The following is a 26,903-nucleotide window of genomic DNA, read 5'->3' as shown; positions in this document are numbered from 1 at the left end:
TGACCATTTTATAATTAAATTTTCGTTCCACTTTGACGTTCTCTAATGGCTTTCATGTTTTTAATTACACTTTCTTGGAGAAACATGTAGAAAGAAATTTCCGATTTGATAAATAACAAATTATCAAATCAATCGATTTTAATTCCTCAATACCAAAAATTTAATTATTCAATGAAACTTGTACTTTAAATTCGAAGTCAATTATTTGGAACGTAGACTGTGAAAATAGCTCATATATTTACATATATTAATTATAATGTTATATTATTCCATATTTTTAACTTATTATCTTCAATTGTTTTCATACTTATGGAAGTTATATTTAATCTATTGCAAACGCATTTTAACTTTAAACGTTTTCCCGCCATTTCGCAAAATTCTCCATTTTTACCATTAATTCCAATTCCAATTTATTGAAATATTATTGCAATCGATACGTATTTTACTGATTTACATTTATCTACAATATCATGGTTGCACCATATACAAGCACAGTTTTAGTACTTTTCGAGTGTCATAAATAAATGAATGCAGTAGAGTGTTAAATTACAATTAAATCAAATACATTATCGATTCAGCTGTAATCGGAGTTTCATGTAATAAAAGGTCACTCTAAATTTTCTGTTTATTCAAACGGATTCAAATGAATTCATGTGTTTCTTGTCAAGTCTACCATTAATTCAAAAACATTCTGTATAAGCCTACCTATGCAATAGAAGTGAAACACAATAAAATACAAATCTTATCAATAACTTAATAAACAATTATTTGATATAAATACCCATTAGAAAATTCAAATACGAAACAGTAATATTAATTTTTCAATTACTTCACAAGCAGATCACAAGGCCACCCAAATTACTTATTACTTAAACAAACAAGGGACGGTTCACAGCCTTACCCTCTCGAAACTGAATCTCCCAAACGAGTCCCAAAATTAAAACAAGAAAACACAAGCTGACAACGGAGGAAAGAACAACAAAACAAAATTTCCCTGTTTCAAGCTTCTCATCGGAAGCGATCCATTACGGAAATTGTATGCGATAAACGGGCACGAGACAGCCAAGAACAATCGCGACAATCGATTCCGCGAATTCGATTGTCCTGAAAACGACGAACCACCCTCAAACGACCCTTCCATTCCGTAATCAATTTTTTTCATTCGCAATTATTACTTGCAAACCACTACAATCTACACTCGTTTGTTTTTTTGAGTCGCCCTGTATAATTTTGTGTTCGATCCACCAGTCAATCGAAGGAATACGATTGCAGTCATGTTTTTCCCCCTCCGATTGAAGGGTTAGACGAGAACCAAAGGCACAAAAGAATTCGAAGAGCGGCGAGACACGCGTGTTGGGGGTGGGGGTGGAAGTGTTTTATCAGGGCTATCAGGACTGGTCGCAATGATGTTACGATGCGCTCAATAGTTCTAATAGCTGTGACAATAACAATAGCGTGCGGACCACCAGAAGGGGTTGGCCTCGCGTTTTCAGGCCATTGCACTTGTCAGCCCCTCCCACCCTCTACTCCTTGTCCCTTCAACCCCTATCATTTCCATCCAGCCTTTCACGGCAACACTCGTGGCTCTTTTATTGTCGCGAATAACCACCAGCATCGGGGATGATCAATTTTCAGTCGCGAAATTCAAATTAAATAGAATGCGGAGTGATACCTGTTCACCCCCATTGCGGGGGTGAAAAATGCTTTTGGAGAGATTTAAGAGCGGATGTGGGGTTTTGTAATGGATTGATCGTGGAGGGAATTGTTGTTATTATTTAAATTAAGGATGATTCTTGTTTAAAGTTATATTTTATTTGAAAGGGTTTAAGAGGTTTGGATACTTTTCGTTTATTTCGGTCTGAGTGATTTGTATGTAGGTTTGTTTTTATGTAAATGTTATGTGATTCTATGTATTTATATCTCTGTAGGAAAATTGTGGTGTTTTGTGGATATAAATATTAATTGATTTTTGGCAGTAACATTCTAAAGAAATAATTTCATAGTTATTGTGATGGTTATTTTAGCAGTTGTGATAAGAGAGTTTTAGTGTCGAAACTATTTCAACCCTTAAAAAAATTAACACATTTCCTTCTCACCTCCGCAGAAATATATTTTTACCTTCACACTAATTGTGAACTAAAAGAGCTAACATAAAAAAGAATTCCAATATTTCATCCCCATTTGACTCCCACAAAAACAGATTACTTCACCAACCAAACTCTCTAAACAAATCGACACAAACCAAGAGAACTAAAAACTTTCCATCAATCCCATCAAAATTCTAATGTCAAAAAAATTTCAACCTCCATTCCATCCCCGAAAAAGAACCTACAAAACAACAATCTCAAAAGAACCAGTATATATTAGTGCAACAAAGTCTCTAGGGGGAAAAAATCTAGGAGGTGGATCTTCTATTTTTACACCTTCTTTAAATCAACCACCCCACAAAAATCAATCACATTTCACCAATACTCCCCCAAGTAAAACAAACTAGAACCCTTCCACTTACCCAAATTCCAACGTAAAAAATACTTTAACCCCCAGTCCGCCCCCTAAAAAACCTGCAACACGACAATCCCAAAAGAACCAATATATAGGGGGCAACAAAGTCTCGATAACCGAGGAAAGCAATTTTCATTCTCGTTCATCCCCCGAGGGGAGAATTTAGGGGGTGGGTGTTTTATTTTTACACTCTTTTTTTTTAATTCGTCAACGAACTTCATTAGTGGTATTAATATCGGCGCGACGAGGACGAGCGACCCTCCACGCCGAATTTAGGGCCGGTCACCCCCGACCACCCCCACCGCCGGTCGACCAACGAGATTTGCTGCGTTTATTACGCCGCCCTAATAACCGGCTGCAATTTTAATCCGACGTTAATCTCCAGCGGGTCTGGACGGCCCTTTCGCGCGGCCTCGTCCCAGGAATTTCACCTGTTTTCACCGGTTTAATCCAATTCGACCAGTAAGCCGGCCGCGCCGGCCGTTCTACGCTTGGACACGCGTCGCTCCGATTTTTCTTCAATCCGAAAAACTGTTTTTTCCCTCGATCCTCTTTTTTCCACACGTATGCTTATGAAATAAAAATTTAACGTTGCCCTTCGCCCGCTTGGATTTTTATTACTGCGTCCTGGTATTTCTCGTCGAGAATGAATACACATTTTCGGGAGTGTCGTTTTTGACGCTGGAACCGGCGTTTCATGGAATCTTCGGTTACCGCGCGTGTTAAAAGTGTGGGACAGTGGGTCTTTTCGATTTATCGTGCACACGAGTACGTAGGATGCAAAGGAGAGAAGTGGTCGTAGATATTTTGGGAATGATAGTTTATTTTCTTTTTATTAGAATTTTTGAAAGGAGGTATTAGTTAGGAGAACTACTTTTAATTGGACATTTTACAAGAAGTTTCGAATCATTTTGTGTATCATTTGAAGCAGTTTGAACTTTCAAATATTTTCAATAAAAAATGTATCTAACTTAGTTCGTATTGTTTTTAGCTTAATTTGATTGCGCTGCAGTTTTAATTTGATTTTGTTCTGTTGTGTTCCAACAGTTTTTAATTTTATGTAACGCGTTACCATTGTTTTTAATTCTATTTTATTTTATTGTGTTCCATTGTTTTTAAATTTCATTGTATTTTTGTTTTGTACTTTTGGACGCAATTTGTTATAAGGAAAATTTTGCTTGTTTTTATGTAACATTTGATAAAGAAGTGGTGGTTAGGTCTTTCACGAACTTTCACTTAAAGTTCGTCGATTTTTCAAAACTTAATGCAACCGGAATAAATCATCGAACATTAGCTTCTATTTGTATCTGTGTTCACGTGGACTCCGAATTCGTATGAACTTCCGCAGTCAAATTATGGGTCACGTGATTGGCGCGCGCCGCGTCCTCTATCTAATTGAAAAATAATAATATTAATTCTCCTGCAATGTTAAAACTTAACCTCCAAATATTTCGAAAATATTTTTTTACAATTATTGGGAACGCAGCAGTGCTTTCCGGAAGAATGATTGAATAAACTGACTTACCAATGTGGATTGTAAAATATAAGTCACTTGAAATTTTAATAGAAGTACCTTCGTACTTAACCCTTTGCACTCGATTTATTTTCAGTGTTGTTGAGTGTAAACTTGTGTGCATTTTTAAGTAGAAATAGTAGGGAATGTAGAAAAGAAATTTTTTTCAATTGTTTGCCTCGAAGTGAAGAAAATGAAAAATCTTTAAAGTTGCTTTTTTTCTTTAAATGATTGAGATAATTTATTACTGAGTATTCGAAACGATTCATTTCTGTATTCTTATTAATTTACAAACCTTTTACACTAGTATGTCATGCTGGAGATGATATTTATTATAAAACATCGGAAATTGTTTTTAAAAGTATCACACTTCAAAAGATTATAAAAATTCAACTTTATTATAATAATAAATAAAATAAATATGAAACGTTGAATTCTACCGCTGTAAATTACTTTCATTCATTTCCCAAGATATGAATACAAGTTTGCACGCAAAAACATTGAAAATAAATCATGTGCAAAGAGTTAATATTGAATAAATTGGATTGAATATTAATATTAACCCTTTGCACTCGTATGTCATGTTGGAGATGATACAAATTTATTAAAGTTTTTAAAAGTATCTCATTTTAAAAGATTATAAAAATTCAATCTTATTATAATAATTAATAAAATAAATATCAAACGTTGAATTGTACCGCTATAAATTACTTTCATTCATTTCCCTAAAAATAAATACAAGTTTTCACTCAACAACGTTGAAAATAAATCGAAGGGTTAATAATTGCAAAATTAAGAAATCTAATGGTAGTTTCAATGTTAAACGTAAAGATCAAGATCGAATCGATCGCTGCTGGATCGTGGAATGGGTTGGGCAGGCCTTGAACCCGTAACGGGGAAAACCGTGGAAATTCCTTCGAGATTCCCGTTCCGCGTCGCGTTCGCCAATTTCGAGGTCGCGATCCGCGCGATTTATATTCGCCGATCGAGCGGAAAAAGGGTCACGTCACGCGGAATCGCGTTAAACGGTAACCAGATTACGCGGCGCGGACTCACGCGTGTCGGGATCGAATTAATTTCGACTTTTAATCCCGTTCCGACGCGGAGGCACGTGACCCGCGGTGAAAGAATCACGGATGAACACGTTTCGACTTGAATTTTTCATAGATGCTCGATCAACAATGCGAAATAAAATATTCTTTCGCGTATTTAAAGTAAATAACTTTTCTTCTTAGTGACTCGATGACCGTTGTCACGTATATTTCACTTCGTTACAGCAAGCAATTATAGATCGCAATCACACGTGAACGTGATTTTGCTTTGCGAACGATTAATGGGTGTTGTAATCAGACTTTTAAGTTGGAGTCGTATTGCGGGGTTTATGTGAATTGAAAATGAAACGTTCGTGCGACGTAGATTGAAATATGTGCTGTGTGGTATAAATTGAATATTTATTATGTTATATCTTATTTGGTAAATAAGATAATTGTATTAAAATATTATATTTTGTTTCGTAAATGTAATATTTGTATTAATATATTAATATATTGTATAATATATATGTATTTTATTTGGTCAATATAATATTTGTATTAATGTACTATATATTTAATATATTACATTAATATTAATATAATATAATACTATGTATTATACCACGATATAGTATAAATTCAAAATTTGTGTAGTACAAATTAATCGCAAAGTAATAAATTCATATGCTGGTGTTCGAAACATTTCTCATATAATTAATAATAGACGATATGTTTCCACTTTGTTTATTATATCACCTTGTATATTTTAATCCTCTGTCCAAAGTTATTTCGTTAGTAGAAGAATTATACATTTGAAAAGAAAGTTCTGTCAAAAGATATTCTGAGTGTATCTGAATATATCGAGAAAATAAGGACACTCCCATATCTCAGCTACGAGTTTATAAAATTTCCCGTGCATAAAGTGGTGAAATTTATTTGCGAATTCCCCTGTCGAATCGATTGTTTCCCGTTCATATTATTCTTGAGACGTCCCCTGCTCGATATTTCGATGAATCGATGAATGGAAGGGAACGGAGACGAGCGGCGTTCTTGAGGCAGAAACGCGTCGACCGTGCCAATCGGTTGATTTCAATACGCTATCGCGAAGAATGGAGCGCCATTGTTCGGCAGCATTGACGACGACCTATTTCTTGGCCGCGGTTAACCTTGATTTTATTACGCCGATAATTCGCACGCACGTTTTCCGCGATTCGATCGCCTCCATCCTGTAACCGGCACTCGTTCGGTCACTTTAAACCACGATAACTCCTCGAAATCGCAATCGATTTTGGCCAGCGATAGGTCAATAGATTCGTTGTTCCACTCCAGATAAAAAATCTCTAATACATTTTCGCCCTACGTCGCTTCCTTTCCGAGGAAAATTTGTTTAAACCGAAACACGCGCCAAACGCTACGTACCGGGTGTCCGAAAAGTACGCGTGCGAATCGAGCCGGATATTTCCTTCCGCGACGCGCAATTTGCATATAATGGCGAGCAATTAGAATGGACAAAGCGGTTCGCGCGTATAAAAGCGCCGAGTTCAATTGTCGCATCATGTGTTTCCTTCAATAGGGGCACGCCGTATTGTCGGCACGCGAAACGTGTTATACACACGCCGTAATTACGAAACTGTGTCTCCGCATTTCCATTAAACGGTATATCGGTTATGCGATACAAAGCACTTTCTACATGTATTTCTCCCCCTTCTCTACATGCTATCCGTTTTTTTCTTTCGTTTTTTAATCGTCTGAACGTTTTCTACTTCACACGCGAAAATTTGTCGCACGCGATCAAATGCAAACGTCGATCCGAGTTCATCGGGAAACAGGTGAAACTGCCTTTTCCACATCGTCGTCTCTTAAACAACCATCGCGGTTCCATTAGCCCGGCTCAATGGTTGTATACTGTGTGTCCTGAAAGTAGGGCAACCATTAACCGGAGAAACCATTTGGCTCATTCCATTGGATTGATATTCGCGTATACAAGGTCAGCCAAAAGCGAACGGGTGTTTAATTAATGAACGCGTTCCAGCAATTGCGTTGCGTGTATACCGTGTGTCCGACGGTAACTTGGAATATAACTAATTTCTCTCTGAAGAAAACAATTTCTTTCCGAATGAACAGTTCACTTTTCTTCCGTACGTGCGGTGTGTTCTTAAATGACTGTCTCGTGATCCATATGCATACAGTGTGTCCCAGAAGACCACTGTAAGGGAACCGTCTCAGCCTCTTGGGTTTGTGTTTATTGCTTATTGGTTGGTTTCGGTGACTTTCTTACGTATTTTCTTGCACGGCCACTGGAAGGAAGTCGCGGAAATTCCTGGCACGAAAACACTACTAAGCTCCCGCCGCGTAGCTTATTCTTTCGAGTGCACTCGGTTCGGAGAGTCGTCCATCCTCGATCGTTAGCTAATTGCCACCGTAAATTAGAGCCGCGTGTTGCCTCCGCGTAACTCTTTGTTCATTTATAATCACTTCTCTGAAATTTTCTTAGGTGCGTGTTAATTAATGGCCGACCTCCGGGGCTCACGTGCTCCTCCGTTAATTAATTCCTTGCGACTGCTTTTCTTTTCAACGTCCTCGCCCGTCCTTCCTCCAGCCTGTTACTCCTTCTCATCTTTTTCCCCGGCGCCAGCCGGAATTCTCTCCGATATCCGGTCGACCGTCGTCAATACCAAGCCATTCTCCAACCGGAAGTGGATGGTTCCTCTCATAAATCTGCACAACGTTTCCTGGAGATGCGCTTCCGCGAAAAGGAAGCAACAGCTCAGGAAACTTCTTCGCGGGGCTGACCACAGGTGCCAGATACCCCTCCATGTACGAAACATCGATACAGACTCCAATCCGGTTCCGTACCAATACGACCGGCCGGTTTTTCTTGGATTTCTTAGACGATTTCATCCTAATTTCGAAGTTTTCCCATGTGAATTTCTTCCCTTGTGCATCTCGATGATCGTAGCATATCATATATTGATAATTGTCAGCATTATTCGTTTGTATCCCGTGATTAATATCTGCGTCGTATTGAATTGACAGGTCAGGACCGTGCATCTTGTTCTTAATGTATGTCTGTTGTTCGTCACTCTTTCTCTCATCAAATTGTGTCATTGTTCACTTGGGAAATACGTGTCCGTCATTGTCGTCAGTGTGCGACCAGCGATTAATGTGTCCGTTTCTTAACGACCTTCCCATCGGATTCTTTCCGAATTCGATCCGGATCCCTGTCAGATCGAGTGTTACGATTCTTACAGCCTGCACGGAAGACCAATTCGAATGCACCCCGGGATTTTGCGTGCCAGTGTCGAAACGCTGCGACGGTGTCGTCGATTGCATCGGCGGAATGGATGAGGAAAATTGTGGGAACATGAGTACGGGACTAACTCACTAAATACCATGGTTTTAAGCACAACAGCATGGAAATGGCAGAGAAGCACGCATGATCTTTCGAATATTTCCTGAATCTCATCGCGTTTCGCTATGTTTCCTTTCTTTTCCGTTTGAATTTCTCGCGCGAATCGTTCGATCAGCTGACTGCCAGTCTGGCCAACGTTTGAGCAGTATTTCCTTCGTAAACGCGGGAAATTCGAATGGAAATGATCGTAAAGAACGTGAACAATATAGATACAAGTCGCTGCGAGCGGGTTCGCGTGGGCGGGAAACGACTTTCGCCCGTGACACGTGGATCCTGAATTATCCCGCGTTCTCCCCTGCTTAACCCCTGCCCGATAAATCATGACCGATGAGCCCTTCGTACCGGAACTAATTTCCAGCGAGGATCTCCCTTCGAAAAATACTACATACAGGGTGCCATGTTCAGGTCTGAGTGACCACCGAGTAAATCGAATTATTATAGTTTATTTAGTTATACTATGTTCAGCTAGATAAACGTGCCATAATAATAATGCAATTCAATCAGATGATTTAATATTATATTTTCGCCATTTTGTAGATTTTGCTCTGTGAAATCGTGCGGCATTCAACGTGTTAATAATATTTCGAAAACTAATACGTCTGTTGACTTAAATTTTCATTTGGAACAATTGTACGTTTGTTTAATTTAATTGATTTTATCTACTTAAATTTGTTTCTTATATTTCTCTATTTACTTGTTTATTCATTTGAATCTGCAGTTTGGGAAGTCGATGGTTATCTTAAAACAATTATCTTAACAGCTTACTTGAAAGATAACAAATATTTTATAAACTGATCTCAATTGAACAAAATCTCCCACGTATCAAAATTCGTAGTCAAATGAATGAATGATTCCTGTCTGTCTCCTGGCTGTCATTGTTCAACTCGAATCAGTTTTAACAAAATGAATTAACCAAACTAGAATCATCTGTATTCGTTCTCAAGAAGAATTAAGACGACGTATATACTCGTCAAACGCAGTTAACTAGTTAACACTAGCACTACCAAGCATTTAACACGATTAACACTGTAATCCCTATAAAAATTGTGACAACAAATTATTTTCAGTTCCTTCAGATATTCATTATAATATTCAAATGAGACTATCTCCAAGGTCATTTCAAATATTCAATGCTATCAAGACATTAATAATTTCGAAACAAGCAATTCGAAGCGTTATTTTTATTGGTACGTAGTTCTAGCGTTAACCCTTTGCGCTCCTATGTCGATGACTCGACATCAGTATGATTCACAGGTATGCTTCTTTGCCAAGATATTTTTAAAATAGATTACATTATTATATTTTCAATATTATTAGTAAGAAGAATCGTTTGCTTTCTACAAACCGCCTATTCTTTCAAATGCATTTCAAATAAAATATCGTAATAATACAGAGTTACCGAGAACAATGCGAGAACAATGCAAAAGAAATTCAGAGCGCAAAAGGTTAAGGAGCACCCTGTATGTAGACCGATCGCAGTACCGAAGTTATTCCCACGGACAGGAAACGCCGGGTGGATCGCAGGATTCGACTTGGTGAGGCAGTCGCGTGGCCATTCGGCCGAGTAATCGGCCGTCCGAGAATATAACGCTCGGCTCCGATAATGGACGGTTGTTTCTCGAGCGATTAATTGCACGGCACGATGACCCGAGAGTTCGGAGTCGTTCGTTCCTTCCTTCCGCTCCTCTCGGCGCGAATCTCCTTCCCGCCCGTTCCTTTCTTCCGCGTGAAGGGCGAGGCGCAGCGATACTCCGCGCGATTAATCCGATTTCATTACGATCGCTCGGCTGACTAATTATCGTGCACCCTCGTTTCCATCGACAGACCAATTTCGCCGACTGTCCACCGTTTTCGCGACACTTTCCACTGAATCCAGAGGGATCCCCTGCGGCCGCCATCTTTTGACAGAGAATGGTAGAACGTGTATTGGTTAATTATTGGGACATGAAACTTTTATTGGCCAATCATTTGGACGTGACGGAATTTTTATTGGTTGATTGCTGGGGAATAGTAAGATACGTGTTGATTGATTTATATGTATTGGAAAAATGATCGCATGTAAATTTGATAATGGTTCATTTAGTTCGAATGGTGTTATTGGTAAATGATGAAACGTGTATTGGTTGATTTATATTTATGTGAATATTGATTTTTGTCGGTGGCTCTAGTTATCGTATTGAACAATGAAATTTTTGATGGAATATATTTCTTTTTGTATTGTTTAGGGATCTTTGTGTCTTTTGGAAATATTTTTGGTAGATGTTAGTTTGTTGTATTGAATTTCGTTGGAATTGCGTTATCACTTTGTTAGGTGGCTCTTATTATTTTTCTAGTATTCATTTGTAATGTTTGGGTCGTGTGTAGTATTAATGTTTAATAGAAGACATACGCAAAGTATGTATAGAGATAGCTCCTTGCAATTTATGAAGCAATTAACGATATTACATCACTTTTATTGTCGTTCTCTTTAGGATTAGTATCATTAAATTTTACAGTTCCTAGATTTGACGAAGCTTTATCATTGTAGTTACTCTCAGCCTTCATTTAATCATTAATAACTCAATTTTATATTGCGATTCGTAGATGTCAACGTGCACCTGCTAATTTCTAAAATCAAAACAATTTTCATTGAATAAACAGTAATTTCTTACATGTGAAGCAAGATGAACATTGCACCAGCCGTACAAGCCATACATTTGCAAACTCAAAATTTTAATAATTCTAATCTTTAAAATTTAATCGAAATTAAAATTCAATAATTTTATCACGCCATATTTTACAACTTCAAATCCTAGAATTCAATAATGTTATCCGGCCATCTTTTACAACTTCAAATCCTAGAATTCAATAATCTTATCACGCCATCTTTTACAACTTCAAATCCTATCATATTTTCTTATTTACTTTTCGTCGCCATTTTGTTCGCTGGAAATGAAATAATGGCGTCCATTCGACTAAAGGAATTCATTTAAACTCTATTTTAGTAATAACTTTTTCCTTTTCGCCTCGGAAAAGTACTGTAAATTAAACGCTCGACACAATTTTTCATTAATCCCACAAATTCAAACCCTATCTCGCCGTTTCCTCGGAATAAAAGAACAAAATGGCCGTTCCGTTTAAATCACGTCTCTCCTTTCCGCGGCGCGGATTTTTCAAATCGTTGCGCCTCGCCGTTTATTTCTTGCGCGTGCTCGGAACTCATCGTTTTTTTCTTTGCCGTTAACATTACTTTTTCTTTTTGTTTCTTTCGGCGAACAGCCGAGCTCTGCCGGTCAGACGAATTCGAGTGCGCCAGCGGAAGTTGCATCAGCATAAGCGCGAGATGCGACGGTCGTTCCGACTGTCCTGATCGTTCCGACGAGTACAATTGCAACGGTATCGTTTCATTTCTTTTTATCTTTTATTCTCTCCTTACGTTTAAGTTTCTGTTCTGGTACACCGCAGATATTTCTCTTTAGTTAATTAACCCTCTTGGTAGCCGAATATAATTATACCGAAAATAATAAATAAAATTCAAAGTATTTATGCCTTTTCTATTGAGAAACTTTTTGTTTTTAATATTTGAAACAGAAGAATATTTCTAGAACAAATGATTTTCACTTATTACATTAACGATTAAGCACTTTTTGGTAAAAATTTTAATGAGAATAGCAATGACATTCATGAACCATCAATTGCTTATAAAAAGATACAATGTAACAACTATTTTTCGACATTATTATGTAAAGACAAATGACAAGTTAAATAACATTATTCAGTACAGCACTAACACAAAGAAACTGTGTAATACTGAAAAAATTCATCGATACAGAAAAAGTTCATTGGTCCAAGAATGTCTAATCATTCCAAATAATTCTAAGGCGCTAAGAGGGTTAATCCCATAACTTCTGTTCCTTCCAACTTTCCCTCAATTCTTTCCCCTTCCTCCAAATACAATCTCTTCTAATAATCAACGATTTAATAATCCACAAACTATCTAAATTTTCTTTATATAATATTACTAATCAAAGTACAACACTCTACGAACTAATCAGCCAACTTCTACACCATTCACGACGATCGCATTTCGATAAACATTCGAATGCACAGAAACAAAAATTAATTAACAATGATCTCCACTGTTCTAGTGACCACCTGTAGCAACGAGGAGTACCAATGCATAGACGGCACCTGCATAAGCATGAGCAAGAGGTGTGACCATGTGCCCGACTGCCGGAACGGCGAAGACGAGAGACAGTGCGGTAAGTGTGCCCATTCCATGTTCCTCCAGACCGAGAGGACCATTATTCTGATCACACTCCCAGGAAACAGGTGAAAACGCACCGCCGGGTGCTCGAGCGCCCCGGGCGGTCACAAGCAACCCCAAGGATCCGCAACTCTTGGAAAGGGGTTGACGACGAACGTCTGAATCCCCTTATTACCGGAGCAACAAGTTGCTTCCGAGCGTCGAGCCGTCGACGGGGATTGATCCAGTGTTCTTGAAGTTGTTTGGGGAGGACTCGAACATCCAGCTAAAGACACTTCACCCCTTCCCCCTCGTCTACGCCTTGAATCACCACGAAAAGCACAATGGAACGACATTCCATCCCAACGAATCTAACCTGTATTCACATTTTTCCCATTATTTTCAACGATTCCTTTCACCATCTTAGACATCACGGGATCGAAAAATATTGATAGGCGATGTTGATTTCATCCCCTTACAACTGAATGAACACAGAAGATCAATCCTAACCTCGAGGATGCTCGCGATACGCTCGGATACGCTTCTGCGCGTTCGATTTGCGATTTTCCACGCTGACCGAACACCAGCCCTTCGAGGCTACGTTTCCCGTACAATTTTCCACCGTGACACGCTCCGTTGGATCTTCCAGCTCTCTCGAAAGTTCCTTCACAGATCGTTCCTAATCTGTCGTATCATACCTGTCCCGTTCGGCGCGGGTTCCAACCCCGAATCGCTTCGAATTCTTTTCTTCTTCGTTTTTAATGTGAACGTTTTCGACGGATAATTTTCCGAAGCGATTTGTGACCGTCGAGAAGTTTGGTTTTGGGCCCGTTGCCAAGGATTTCGCGCGTCGCTTCCATTGATCATCCGCGAGGGGTTTCCCCGGATCATACAGCTTGACAAGTAACAATGATTCACGGGCGATTTCACCGAGCCAGAAGGAAGGGAGCACAATTGGGACGCTTGAATTGTAAGCCGATGCCGCGTGGTTTAGGGACAATGGCCGACGAGAAGCCTGGACTTCTCTTGCACTTTTAACCCTTCGGAGCGCCAATTAAAATTTTCCGCGACCCGTTGAAAAATTGTTTCCTGGTGAAAGCTTCGATTTCTCTTGTCTCTCGTTTTTGTTCATCGAGCCGAAAGTGTTTAACAGACGAATCATTCTTTTGATTAATCAGGTTTGAATAATCATGCTCAGTTTTGAATGTAAGAAGATCATCCCTTAAAATTGTTTCTTTTTTCGTTGGTTGTCCGGGGATACGGTTAATTTTTGTGTAATGATGTTGACTCGGGAGCGTTAGAGTTGAAGGGTTAAATGTGCATGAGTGTGGTGTGTGGAGCAGGTTGCGGAGAAGCGGAGTTTCGCTGCGCGGACGGCTGGTGCATCGGCTACGAGTTGCAGTGCAACGGGGTGGAGGAGTGCTCTGACGGCTCTGACGAGAGGGATTGCGGTAATTATGACATTTCACGCCACATACTCTTGCATTTCACACTTGACACGTACACCGAACACTCACGCGTGTCGACTTTTTTTCCAAGTTCAAGCGAATTCCTGCCGAAGGAGATGGTGTAATCGTGAGAGATTCGAGGCATTATTGAGCTTCAATTTCTATATAAGATTCCGAGGGGAAATATTCGGTTTCAGGAAAAATTATTGATATCTGAAAACAGAGTTTTTGACGATTGAGGAAGGTTATCGGTTCTTAAAGAATACTTTTGAGATCTGGGAAATATTTGTAGGCAAGGGAAAATTTTTTGGTCTGAGGACGTACTGTTCTGTCGTAGGGAGAATTTATAAACGATAAAGACAATTTCCTGAGTTGTGGTAACAGATTATGAATTCTGGGGAAAATTTGTGTTAGAGAGGATTTCTGAATTCTCTAATTAATTTCTTAGATTCTAAGTAAAATCTCTGGGGTTTAGAAGATATTATCAGATTTTATAGGGAATTCCTGAACATTGGGGCAATTTCTAGGGAGAATTCTTAAGAGTTCCGATAAAAAGGAGCAAAGGGTTAAGAAGAAGGAACAGGAAAAGAAAACAAAGAAAGATATTATTTTACCTTAGTAAATCAACCCATATTATCACAAAATAAACAATAATTAATACACAATGTGTTATAATACATTGACTGCGTAGAATGCGAACTGTTCGTTTATTAAATAATTTACGTCACAGTGTTATTTTTGCAATACTCTTAGCAAATAATATATAAGTAATTCTTGCAAACGTTGAAACGCATCTTGAAGAAAGAAAGTAGCAGTAGGAAAGATATTAAAAACTGGTGTATCAAAGTGAATCAAATCACTTCCTCCTTTTTCTTTTTCTCTCGCCCGCGTGTTCATCGCGACCAATCGTTATCCTAGAAAAAGTACCGTGGCGGAACGTGTACAATGACAGGGCAATTTGGGAGAAATTCATGTTGCAACGGAGGAACATGAACCGCGACCGGACCACGAAAAATTGGATCAAAGAGGAGTTACTCTCGAGGAGACCAATCAGAAGTCCTCGATCCGTCCCCGGAGTCGAAAAACTGTTTCCTAAAGAAGCTGAAGAAACAAACACTTCAACATCGACAATGCCCACGAACAGTCCAAGTGAACGCTCTTCAAAATCGGCTGACAACTTGAAGAAAGAAGGAACGAAAGTTCAAAATGAAAAACAAAAGAAGAAACGAAAAGGAAGAAGGAGGACGAAAAACAGGGAAAGGAAATCCAGACGAAAGAACATGAAGAACGACTCTAGCACCGATCCATTGACCTTAAAACGCAAGGAGAATCTTCCTACACCAGTCTCGCTGTTCCTTGATGCCAATTCGACAGTGCCGCCAGTTGCTACAGAGATCACCCAAACAATACATCTATCAAACTACCAGAACATAATAATTGACAGACATTCTAATAACGATGTACCAACTAATGCAGAAGAGCGGTACTATTCCGGGAAATACATTCTTGAAGAGACCTTGAGAAGCACTTCCACGCCTGAAGAAATTACAACAATGAAACTAGAAGAAGAAACCACGTCTGAAGCAACTTTGAGTACACAGTTCACTGGGAGAAACCTTGAAAGAAGCTCAATGAACGTACCTGAAGAGTTCACTAGGTATACAGACGAGAATTCAGAAGAGAAAGGAGAAGAAATCACGTCTGAGGCAACTTTGAGTACACAGTTAACTGAGCGAGACATTACAGGAAGCTCGTCAAATGTACCTGAAGAGGCCACTAAGTATACAGACGAGGATTCAGAAGAGAAAGGAGAAGAAATCACGTCTGAGGCAACTTTGAGTACACAGGTAACTGAGCGAGACATTACAGGAAGCTCGTCAAATGTACCTGAAGAGGCCACTAAGTATACAGATGAGGATCCAGAAGAGAAAGAAGAAGAATCCACTTCTGAAGCAACTTTGAGTACACAGTTTACTGAGAGAGACATTAAAGGAACCTCGTCGAACGCACCTGAAGAGTTCAATAAGTTTATAGATGAGGATCCAGGAGAGAAAGGAGAAGAAACCACGTCTCAAGCAACTTTGAGTACACAGTTTACTGAGAGAAACCTTGAGAAAAGCTCAATGAACGTACCTGAGGAGCTCAAGGATTATACAGATGATGATCCAGAAAAGAAGGAAGATAAAATTATATTGAACACGGCGGATGTTACAAGATCTTTCGAGGAATACCCGGACAGTAGCTTCAGGCCAATAATTCCCGAAGAACATGCTGAAGAGGATCCTGAAGAAGATGCCAGCATGAGCCGAGAAGACATCTACGGCTTCAAAGCGAAGAAACGCGGTGATATTGCATATTACTATCATAAGTACTTAGAGGGAAGCGTGACGCCGTCAGCTACGACAGTCCCCACATTAAAGACAACCGCCAAATGGACTGTCAAACAGGAGAATTCATTGTTCGAATCCAATGGGAAGAATTCCAACGACACGATAAATCTCTTAAGCAAGGATAGATCGATGAATAAATCCACAAGCAATTCTTCAGTGGTGTGGGATGAAAATTTGAAGAAAAATATCAGCAAATGTGACTCAGACGATGTGACTCACTGCGACGAGTACTCGAAGAGTGCCCACGAAGAGAACAAGAGGAACGAGTCCCTTGGATCGTTCGGAGAGGAAGACGTCGGAAACGTGGATTCAGGTTTACTGGAAGAAGAAGAAAAATTAGAGAAAGACAAGAGCAGTAAAAGGACAACGCTTGACCCAACGTTAAAGGAAGAAAGTGGGACTTGGGACACCAGCTACGTAACGCGAACAACAGTGTCACCCGACTTGGTGGAGCAGCTGACGAGCAGAAATGAGACGAAACCTGGTAAACGTGGGAAAAAGGGAGGCAAGAAACAGAAGGATAAGAAGGGGGATAAAAATAAGAACAAAGACAAGAAGAAACAGAAGGAGGGAAAGAATCAGAGGAGGAAGAAAGATCGCAGGAAGAAGATAGAGGATAATTCCAGCACGACCGTCGACTATTCCACCATCGAGTACTCAACTCCCAATCAAACCTCCTCTTTCTTCACCAAGCCTGAAGAACAACCCTCAATGCTAAAGCACAAGGAAAATATTACTGACCAAATGGTAGAAACATCTTCAGCATCAGCAGTCACAGATCTCCCAACACTCGAAATGGCAACGAAAAGGTGCAAGAATAACTATACAAAAAGTATCTCGTGGCCATGGGACTTGCCAAGACTCAAAGACGACTGTGAAGAAGATAACACCGATAAGCCAAGTACAAACTCGGAAGAGGCATCTGGAGAATGGTCAACTGCTAGCTCAACAGAGGATCCCATCATTCGCGAAGAGCTCTGGAAACCGTCTTCAAGTACCAAAGACTACTCGTGCAACGACGACGAGTTTCTCTGCGATCAGGTGGTCTGTAAGTCGAGCAGAATGAAATGCGATGGGAAGGTAGATTGCAGAGACGCCACTGACGAGTCGAACTGCGTCGATCACACCGAAGGAAGCACGGGTTACACTTTCATGGTCAGCAACCAGCCGAAATGTGAAGTATACGAATTCATCTGTGATGGGAGGTGTGTCAGTAACCTGTACTCCTGCGACGGGATCCCACAGTGCAGCGACGGAAGAGACGAAGTGGACTGTGAAGACCAAGGTAGTTGAAAGAGTTAGCCAATGCCTGCTTCCGCTGTACAAACTGTCTTCTCATTTCGTGGGATGTCCAGGACATCTTCCTGATGTTGTCAGTGGAGCCGACCAATGACTGGGAACTATCTTTGTGTCAATGTGCTGTATAATGACTCGGGAGAGTCCACGAAGAGCGCTGGATACTTCTCTACTTACTTTTTGTGATGTCCATCTGTGCTGTACAAACGCCTTAAATTGGGAGGACCGGCCTAGGGGCATTTTCCACCCTACGGCATTCTTTTCTGTATTGGCGAGTTTCCTGAGCATTCACGATCTTTGGCAGCGCTTGAAAAGGTGGGGAAGAAATGTATGGATGATTCAGTTTGCGGTATCAGTGATACTAGCAGGATAGATCTATCTAGGGGGAATTGAAAAGATTTTTCAGGTTAGACAAGGGGTGTTTTTAGGGACATTTTACTGATAGCAGTTGGTTAGACGGGAGAGTTTCTCGTGAATGCGAGGGAAGGGTCTGCCAGACGGTTTTAATCTCCGGAGGAGTCCACGAGACAGTGGATAACTTGTTCTATGTATAACCGGATGCGATTAAGATCTGTTTATTGGTATTCAAGGATTTGTTCAGAGTTCGGACGAAACGTGCCTCGTTGAGACGAGATTACTTAGTCCACTCGAACATATTTTTTCCTGTTTCCTCTGTCGTAGAGGAATGCATGTGTATACAGGGTGACCTAGATAATGTAGTATTGCAGAATGAAGAGGTGGTCTTATACGCGAGAGTAAATCGAATATCAAAGAAAGTTTCTTTATTTAGAACCTTGTTTAGTCCTAATTAAAAACAAATGATATAATCGATAGTTTATCGTTTCATACAAAGATAAATAGGAAATGTATACTAAAATATTTTCTGGATCTTGATTCTTCCGGAAAGGTCTTAAATGAACGAATCTTGTACATTTTCGAGTTATTTTTGCAGTTAAAACTATCCTATACTCGACGATACTATGTTAAGCCTGACACCCTGTATATACCGAGTAGCTCCGAACAGATACAACACGATCACACGATACCGAAACACTGTACATAAAACCATGGTAATATTATTTTAACACGCCTATACCAGGGGCTTCTTCAGATTGCTTTAAGTGTTAGTCAGCTTCGAAGGAATCCCCTGTAATAAGTCTGCCCCCTTATTCACCCCTTACATCACCCAGCCCCACGTGGTCTAGGGGTCGTTTATTCTGCTGGGCTACGGACATTCGATGGAGAAACGATCCCTTAACCGCGAAGAGAATCATTGATCTTGGAACGCTGAATCGGGAAGGGTAACTGAATTTGAAGTGAATCGTTTTTCCTAATGGATCAAGCTTGATGTTAACCGCAGTGATCCAACTCAGAATTGATCCAACCTTTATCCCCCCCCCCCCCCCCCCACTTCAAACGTGAACTGAATGAGATATAACTTAGAAATTAATTAATACTAGAACTACCGAGCACTTAAACTGACTTTTGAACATTTCATTATAAAAACTAGAAACGTGGATTTATTCAGATTTGAACTGATTTAAATTTCCGCTTAAATATTATTTCAGCTTCTTTAGTAATTTCTCAAAGAGGTGTTCGTACCTCTTCAGTAATCGCAAAAGAAGAAGTTATGGAATGGGTCATTTTGACCCATTTGGTAGTTCTAGTCTTAATGTAAAATCCAAAGGTCTAATTCAAACATGAACTAAGACAATTCCTAACATAAGAGCAGACCTAACCTAGACCTTGATAATCCAAAATATTTAAATAGGAATCGATTTCCTGAATCCAAATTCTGACCTGAATCAGATCTAGATCTAAGCTAGACCTAATTCAGATATTAACATTAGAACTATCCATTTGGTAGTGGTCAGAATGATCCATTCCTGATGCCTTCTTTTTGTAATTATTGAAAAGATAACAGACGTTCCTCCGAGAAGTTATTAAAAAAATTGATTTAGCAATACCAAAGCTGAATTGTAAATCAATTAGTCTCAATGGATGCACTGTTAGAGTATCTATAAAGGAACTTCAGAAAGTCAATTTAACTGCTCGGTAGTTTTAGTGTTGATAACCTAACCCCAACGTAGGCATTGACAAACTAACCTAAACCTCTACGTAAACATAACCTAAATTCCGAACTGACAAACCTAAACCTAAATTACTCTGCGGGACTAAAAACGTCGCTTGTGTTAATCAGGAATATTTCAAACACATCAGCAGCTATCCTCTAATCAGCGATCCAAGATGAACGTTCAGCTTCAGAGGCCAAGAGAAATATCACAGGCCCATAGTGTACCATGTATTCAATCACCATAACAACTGCTTTCAGTGTATCAACGTCCCATATCGCTTTAAATGTTTCGGACAGCTTCTGTACATAACAATCCCCGGCGTGGCTGCAAGCTTTTCACGATCCCCTTTCAAGGTCACTTCACGGTGGCCCGGTGGGACCCTGAAGAGCCTGCGGCGCAATCACGCCTGGGGGTCAAGGGTTGACGAAACAGGCTGTTTGTTTTTGCCGGTGGCGCCCTGTAGATTTGGCCCCGTGCCCTTCTATGGACTTCACCTGCAGCGACGGCTCTTGCATATCGAAGAGCTCGGTCTGCGACGGATTGGACGACTGCCCGATGGCAGAAGACGAGCTTTACTGCGGTATAAAAATCACTTACGTTCTATCGACGGACCGTTCAGCGTCTAAATATTGGGTCGTAACATAAATATGTTTGGATACATTCAAACTCCTTCTTTATTATTATCCTATTATCATTTTATTATTTTTTTTTTCATTATTAGCATCGTGAACTTGTTAAGCAATGCAAGATTTTAATTAACCGGAAGTGGCTTTTTGTTGATCACAGTTATGCATATTTGCAGTAAGTCGTAATTGAAGGTTTAAAATCAAGACATGTTCGACCTTGGATCTTAACGTATTTATATTACTTAATTTGGTGAAATATATTATACATACGGATGGTCGGATACTTCTGTGAGCAACTGTATACATTAAGCGAAGTAGAGTTGGGCAAAATGTGATCTGATTAGTGGACTGCGGATTGTTACAGAAATTCGAATTTTAAAGATGATAATTAATAGTGACATAGAATTACGATAGAGAATGATTCTTGTTAAGGGATATTGTAAGAGGCAATGCACTTTCGAGATTTTATATATTTTTCTGGGTAATATGCGTTCTTGCAATTTACCACATTTAAATTTTTGATGTATAAGAATGTACAATCTTCTGAATAGATATTATTGAAAGTATTTCAAATGCAATAGTTGATTCAATTGCAAATCATCCTTCGTAATCATCAGTTGTCACTAATTTGCAATTAAAATCAAAATAATTCTAATGAATCTAAATTAATAATTACAGCTAGAAATTTACAATGAATTAAAAGGTTGCATTTTAATCATTGACTTTAATGTATTATCAAATTATATTTTGCCCAATTCTGAATCGATCACGTGACGCGAACGGTCCTTCTTTCTGCTTGCTGAAATGACCATCGATTTTTGGGGCTTTCCTGTGACACTGTCAGGCACAGATCAGGAAGTCGTGATAAAAAAAATGAAAGCTTCAACGCTCCTCGATATTCACAGAAAAATTCTAAATGAGATACAGTTCCGATGCCTGCATTATCGTTGACTGTACCACTGCCAGACTGTTTTTGCTATAGTGCGTACTATGTATTGCAAGCCCTAGCCAATGGCTGTCGCGCATTTTATGCGACGTTGTCACGTTGCGAGACGCAGCATTGCATTTCCTTCTGACAAGAATCAAAACCAAAAAAAGGAACTCCCAATGGATCTCAGTCGTTTGGAGTATTTTAGTTTATCATCTACAGGATTGTAAATTATAATTTACTTTTTATTTGTTTTCATCGACAGGTACCTGTCAGTTTAAAAGAATTTTTATTTGAGATTGAAAGTCTCTTTTCCAGTAAAAGTGTCTAACAGCATACGAATTCTTATTTTAGCAATCAAAGTTCCTAGATTTTCAACATAATTGCGACCTGACGCTATACAATGACCCCTCTGCTGTAACACGCTATAATTTGATGGATCATGAAACTCTCATTCCACCCAATACCGTTAATCCGTATTGACTCTGAGGTTAATGAAGACAGACGTCCATTGGATAACGTCGAATCTCCTGAAATTCCTTGAAAACACCACATAGAAATTTATTCTGAGGTCTGACCAATTACTGGTTTATATCACTGAAAATAAGAACCGTCGAGATTGAATTTAAAACTGATTGACCCCTTTCCTTTATTTTTGTGATGGAACAGCGTGAGTTCGATGGACGTTGAAGCTTTTATGGTCGACCCTGCTAATTGTGCATTAATAGCTTGATGAGCGTGAACCTCATCCCCACCCGCGCCCCTACACAGCCCCAATATGGTAATTAATTGTGCGTAGAAATAGAGGAGACGATAACTTCATCGTTGGACTGTAGAACTAACAGTGTCCGGTTAATCGATCAATTAACTGTCGGAACGTGATCCTGTAACGTACGAGCCCCGATACAACATCCCTGACTCGTAACAAGCAACTGCTTTCGTGTTACTGTTTATCGAACGCTTTCGTTGTTCGAGCTTCTACAGCTTCTGTGGTATCACAATAGAAGCGGAACTCCGAGGAGAATAGTGTACACGATTGTAGTGGCCCACCTTTAAGTCAAGAACGATTATCCTCTGTCGAGGAACGGGAGAGGTCTACGTCGAGCGAGGATTAATTTGAGCCTTTGCATCTTTGAGCGGAAGTTTTTGTCTAATTTTTATGTTTTTGTTGAAAATCGGGAGAAAATTTTGGTTCAAATTTTCATCGAAGTTCACTTGTTTTTTGAAATACGAGTATGAGATTATGAATCTCAAATGTGTCTTAGAGTTCCTGGAACACGCTGTGCTCAAAATTTTTTTGAGCCATTTTCGCTTGATGATTCTATACTATGCTGGGTGATCGTAAAGAGAACACATAGATCTTATAGTTACAGGATCAAGTTTTATTTCAATTTATCCTGGAAGTTGCCTCAAAGTCAACTTAAAACGTAACTCAAATTTTAGTTAGAATTTTCTTGCTTTTAAAATCTTTTCAAACTATCGTGAAATGAATGTACAAATCTGAATGAAGTATTGAAGTTTACAAATAAAACTTGGCTCAAATTTCCTCAAAGTTGGCTCAAATTGTGATTCCAAGCTCGCCTAAAAGTTTGACACAAAGCTCGACTAAAACTGAACCTGAGGTTGTTTAAACTTCGCTGAGATCTTAACTCAAAACTTCACTCAAATACTAATCAAACCCCACTTCGTATAAAACAGTTACTCATAAATCTCAAATGAGCCTACGAGTGTCAAGAGCAATTTCGTGCCAAACGAACTTTCCTCCCGTTCTTCCGAATGAGAGTCATCCGCTTCCCAGCAGCGTTGATCGTCAACATTCATTGTGTACATAAATGTGTGTTCTCTGCTCATATATATACCCGCTGCGACCACACAAACGACCGCCACACAAAACAAACAGAACGAGAATGCACACCCACGCAGTTCAAATGCCTCACCGGAAAGTGCATCGAGGGTGTCTACAGGTGCGACGGCCGTCCGGACTGTCCAGATCACAGCGACGAAGATTGCGCGAACGAAACCATTACACACGTCACTCAGCCTACCAGTACGCCTTTTTATCCCTTTCATTTCATTTTTCAGTTTTCGTTTGTCAATCTTTTCTCGGTACAATACCTTCTCGCGCGAGAAACCTCATAACCGATACTCGAAACAAAAAGAAAATATCAAATCAGTAAATAATCAACAAGAATTCCGAAGAGTTTCATTCTTCAATTACATAAATATCTTCTTTTATGAACAGTCGCATCGGTTTGAGTGTTCCTCGTGAATAAATTGGTCCAACGGGAACTGTCAGTTAGAAAATGAAACGCATCCACGACTGAAGCGAGTTTGGCGATGTTTGAAGATGTTTGAACAAGTGGAATTCGAGGGTTGGCCACTTCTCTCGCGGTCCGCTTCAAACCAATTGAAACAAGTGGACTTCTATGTCATCTAGACAGTTCCCTGACCCTTTCATATGTGTTTCAATGTCTGGTCTTGGACTGTGATACGATTCCTCTCTTCCTCTGTTCTGTACTCTGCATGAGTTTGAAGCCTATCTAGATAAAACTTGCCAGTTGTTTGTCCAGCACTTTGCGACGGGGACCATGCGACCGGTCGCCCCAAGACCTTTAATTAATTAGAAGGGATTACATATCCGCTTTCTTTGCTTTGGCTGACAATATAAGCCCACTCGACTAATTCTTTTATTTGTCCTGGAACGTTGGGGAGCAAAGTTATGGCAGCGTGGTCCCCCGGTCTTTATGTTTGCTCCCTCGCTAGAGTCGCTTCGTTTGGAAGTAGTTTTGGCAACGCGTTGTTTGTGTGTATGTACGCCCAGCCCTGCCTTGGCCTGGCTGGACCGCTCAGAGTACGAGGGAATGCGATCCAAGCAGGGAAATGCGTTGCGACGACGGCAAGTGTGTTCTACTACGACGCAAATGTGACAATATCTTCGATTGCCTTGACGGCAGCGACGAGCTGGGATGTGGTAAGAGCTTTATATGGTCCACCTCGGGTCACTCGGAATCTAGTACACGATCATTGGCGTAGATCGATGTTTGAGGACTGTATTGGGATCGTCAAACATGGTCAAACATCATCACTTGATTAGAAATAACATTTCTAATTGCTTTAATGAAAATTTTAGGCGAAAGGTTCAAGGAGATTTACTTTTGTTTCACTCTTTTAGTTTTGTGTTATAAGTATAACCTGCAATTTAATTTAGTGGTTTTAAATAATTTTGTTATTCGGTCGAAAATTGTTCTGCATTATTACAAGATTACATGGATATAGAGCAGTCTTCGATTGAATTCCAAAGCAAGTGGTTAAAACTGCTTCGAACATGTTCAAACTAAAACCCAGTGGTAGAGAAACTTGTTTGGATCTGAACAGTGACAAGCTTGATCCTCTCGAGCCGTTTAAGCCTGAACTATGACAAACCTAAACTACTTAGAGTCTCGATATCAAGATATTTGGAATTATTTGGAGAAACCGGAATTTCTGAGTGACCCGTGCGATGCATCCCTCTCTCCTCTTCATCAATCGTGATCCCCGCTCACCCGAGTGAACCAACCTGCCAAGTTAACGCTTTCTTCGTGTGCTTTACACGTGTTCATACCGCCAAGGTGTCTGCACTCCGGCTGAATGGAAATGCGCCAGCGGTGAATGTCTACCGGAAATCGAGAGATGCGACGGCGTGATCCAGTGTGCTGATGGATCCGACGAGGATCGATGTGGTAACTATAAACCCTGCCCATTCCTGATCCCCAATTCAACCATGAAAACTGGCCTTTCACCCTCTCTCCTCTACCTTGCTGCCTATCGAAAGAAAATCGCGTTTGACAAGGTTTGACAAGGTTTGACAACGACAGTCAGATGCATGCAATGTACCCTCTCATAACACTGGAACTACCTAATCAAACTAATTCATTTCAAATGAATTTCTTTTCCAATTTTTACAAATATGCATATCCTGTTTATTTAATTAATTGACTAATATGTTTCGTGATATACAAGAATAGAAACTAATTTAACTGATGGTTCTAGTGTCAATCCGCATCTGACTAATTTATTTTCGACATTCTCAGCACACTGAGAGACCATCGTCCACCCTTAACACTGGCAATTCAGAGTAACTAGCAATCGCATTCCCTCACCATCGATAAGCATATGTGTTACGAGATCCATTACGAAGTGAACAATTGGTAGAGGGTTTAGTGGATGTTCCTAGTGTGAACACAGGATCGTTTGATGAATTCGTGTTGCATGCCTTTATTGTCTGCATGTGTTTAGCGTTTGTACTTGCATGTTTCATTGGTCTTTCGACAACTTGAACCGAATGTGTAAGTACTTCCTAAAGTTCTGGGACTCTGTGGGACCAACGTGTATGCGAGGTAGCTTGGGGAAAGGGTGGCTGCAGAGTTGAACGTCCTCTTCAGCACTGATCAGATAATAAAAATCATTTTTTCCCTAATCTTCCTTCAAACTTTAAAGTCTACTGGATCTATACGATCTACTGATAATTAATGATCTACTGAATTTAAAGGATTTCTAGTTTTAAAAGACTTCCTAGTCCCAAATATTTTTTAATTTCTAAAAACTGTTGAAGTCTTAGTCCTAAAACAGGAGATCCTGAAAATTCTTCTGATCTTTGCAAATCCTTTGAAGCCAAAGGACTTCTTCTAACAGATCTGGTCCTAAAAATACTGCAATCTCAGAAGATTTTAAAAGCTTAATAAACCTCAAAAGTTCTAGTTTTGCAAATTACTCAGTTCTCAAGGTTTGACAAACTGAAAGTTCTTATAATTCCTAAAGATTCTTCAGTCTCAAAAAGCTTCTGATACCTAGCAAAATCCTCTGATTTATAAAGCGTCGAGCATTAAGAATTAAAACAAATAATGAAGAAATGTTTATTTTTATTTATCTGGAAAAATGAATCTTGCTGAGGGGGACATTAAACTGCTGCCATCGGGGCCACTTTTCTTGATCCTTGTATCCCTTATTCTGAACACCACTGCACGATGCTGTGACGAAGAGCCACGTAGCCATCTCGAGATCACGTTGTAGTGAACGAATGTCCGGCTGGAATGTTCCGCTGTAACGACGGATTATGCATCGACAGTAAGAAACGCTGCGACGGCCGACCCCATTGCAGGGACCGCTCAGATGAGATAGATTGCGCTTCTCCGGGCTCCGGGCTGGACACCCCCACCTTTGGTACTTGTTTCTTTTCCTACCAGCGACGTATCTCAGGCTCGCCAACTTTAAATACACCTGCGAGCCCACGATATAAAATTGCCCTCGATGCGATCGTAATCAAGACTGAACATCCTCGGATCGTAGGAAATCTACGTTGAAGTTAGGTCTATCCTGAAGATCGAACTGGAAGTTGAGGATAGGTCGGAGTGAAATCGAATTGATGTAATGGTTTTTTTTAGTTGAATTTTTGTATAATTAGTCTGTGTTATAGAG

General features: G+C 39.8%; 1 protein-coding gene across 34 annotated transcripts in view; it reads left to right on the top strand.

The window, feature by feature from the left end:
- The window catches only part of trol (terribly reduced optic lobes), a 210,148-nt gene that overhangs the window by 151,819 nt on the left and 31,426 nt on the right, over positions 1 to 26,903 (top strand). For 14 of the 34 annotated variants that reach the window (XM_076374536.1, XM_076374534.1, XM_076374541.1 and 11 more), the window contains 9 exons: positions 8,301 to 8,417; positions 11,720 to 11,836; positions 12,589 to 12,702; positions 14,030 to 14,137; positions 15,053 to 17,812; positions 23,350 to 23,496; positions 24,271 to 24,420; positions 25,058 to 25,168; positions 26,499 to 26,648. In XM_076374536.1, coding sequence (XP_076230651.1) covers positions 8,301 to 8,417; positions 11,720 to 11,836; positions 12,589 to 12,702; positions 14,030 to 14,137; positions 15,053 to 17,812; positions 23,350 to 23,496; positions 24,271 to 24,420; positions 25,058 to 25,168; positions 26,499 to 26,648 — 3,774 coding nt within the window. Of the gene's footprint in view, positions 1 to 8,300; positions 8,418 to 11,719; positions 11,837 to 12,588; positions 12,703 to 14,029; positions 14,138 to 15,052; positions 17,813 to 20,358; positions 20,476 to 23,349; positions 23,497 to 24,270; positions 24,421 to 25,057; positions 25,169 to 26,498; positions 26,649 to 26,903 lie in introns of all 34 variants that reach the window. The other 20 variants (XM_076374537.1, XM_031974286.2, XM_076374559.1 and 17 more) reach the window with 17 other exon arrangements.

The sequence above is a fragment of the Nomia melanderi genome, chromosome 2 (assembly GCF_051020985.1).
Source record: "Nomia melanderi isolate GNS246 chromosome 2, iyNomMela1, whole genome shotgun sequence".
In the NCBI taxonomy this organism is placed as follows: domain Eukaryota; kingdom Metazoa; phylum Arthropoda; class Insecta; order Hymenoptera; family Halictidae; genus Nomia; species Nomia melanderi.
Note: the sequence above shows the minus strand (reverse complement) of the source record. Positions and strands in the feature narration are given on the sequence as shown.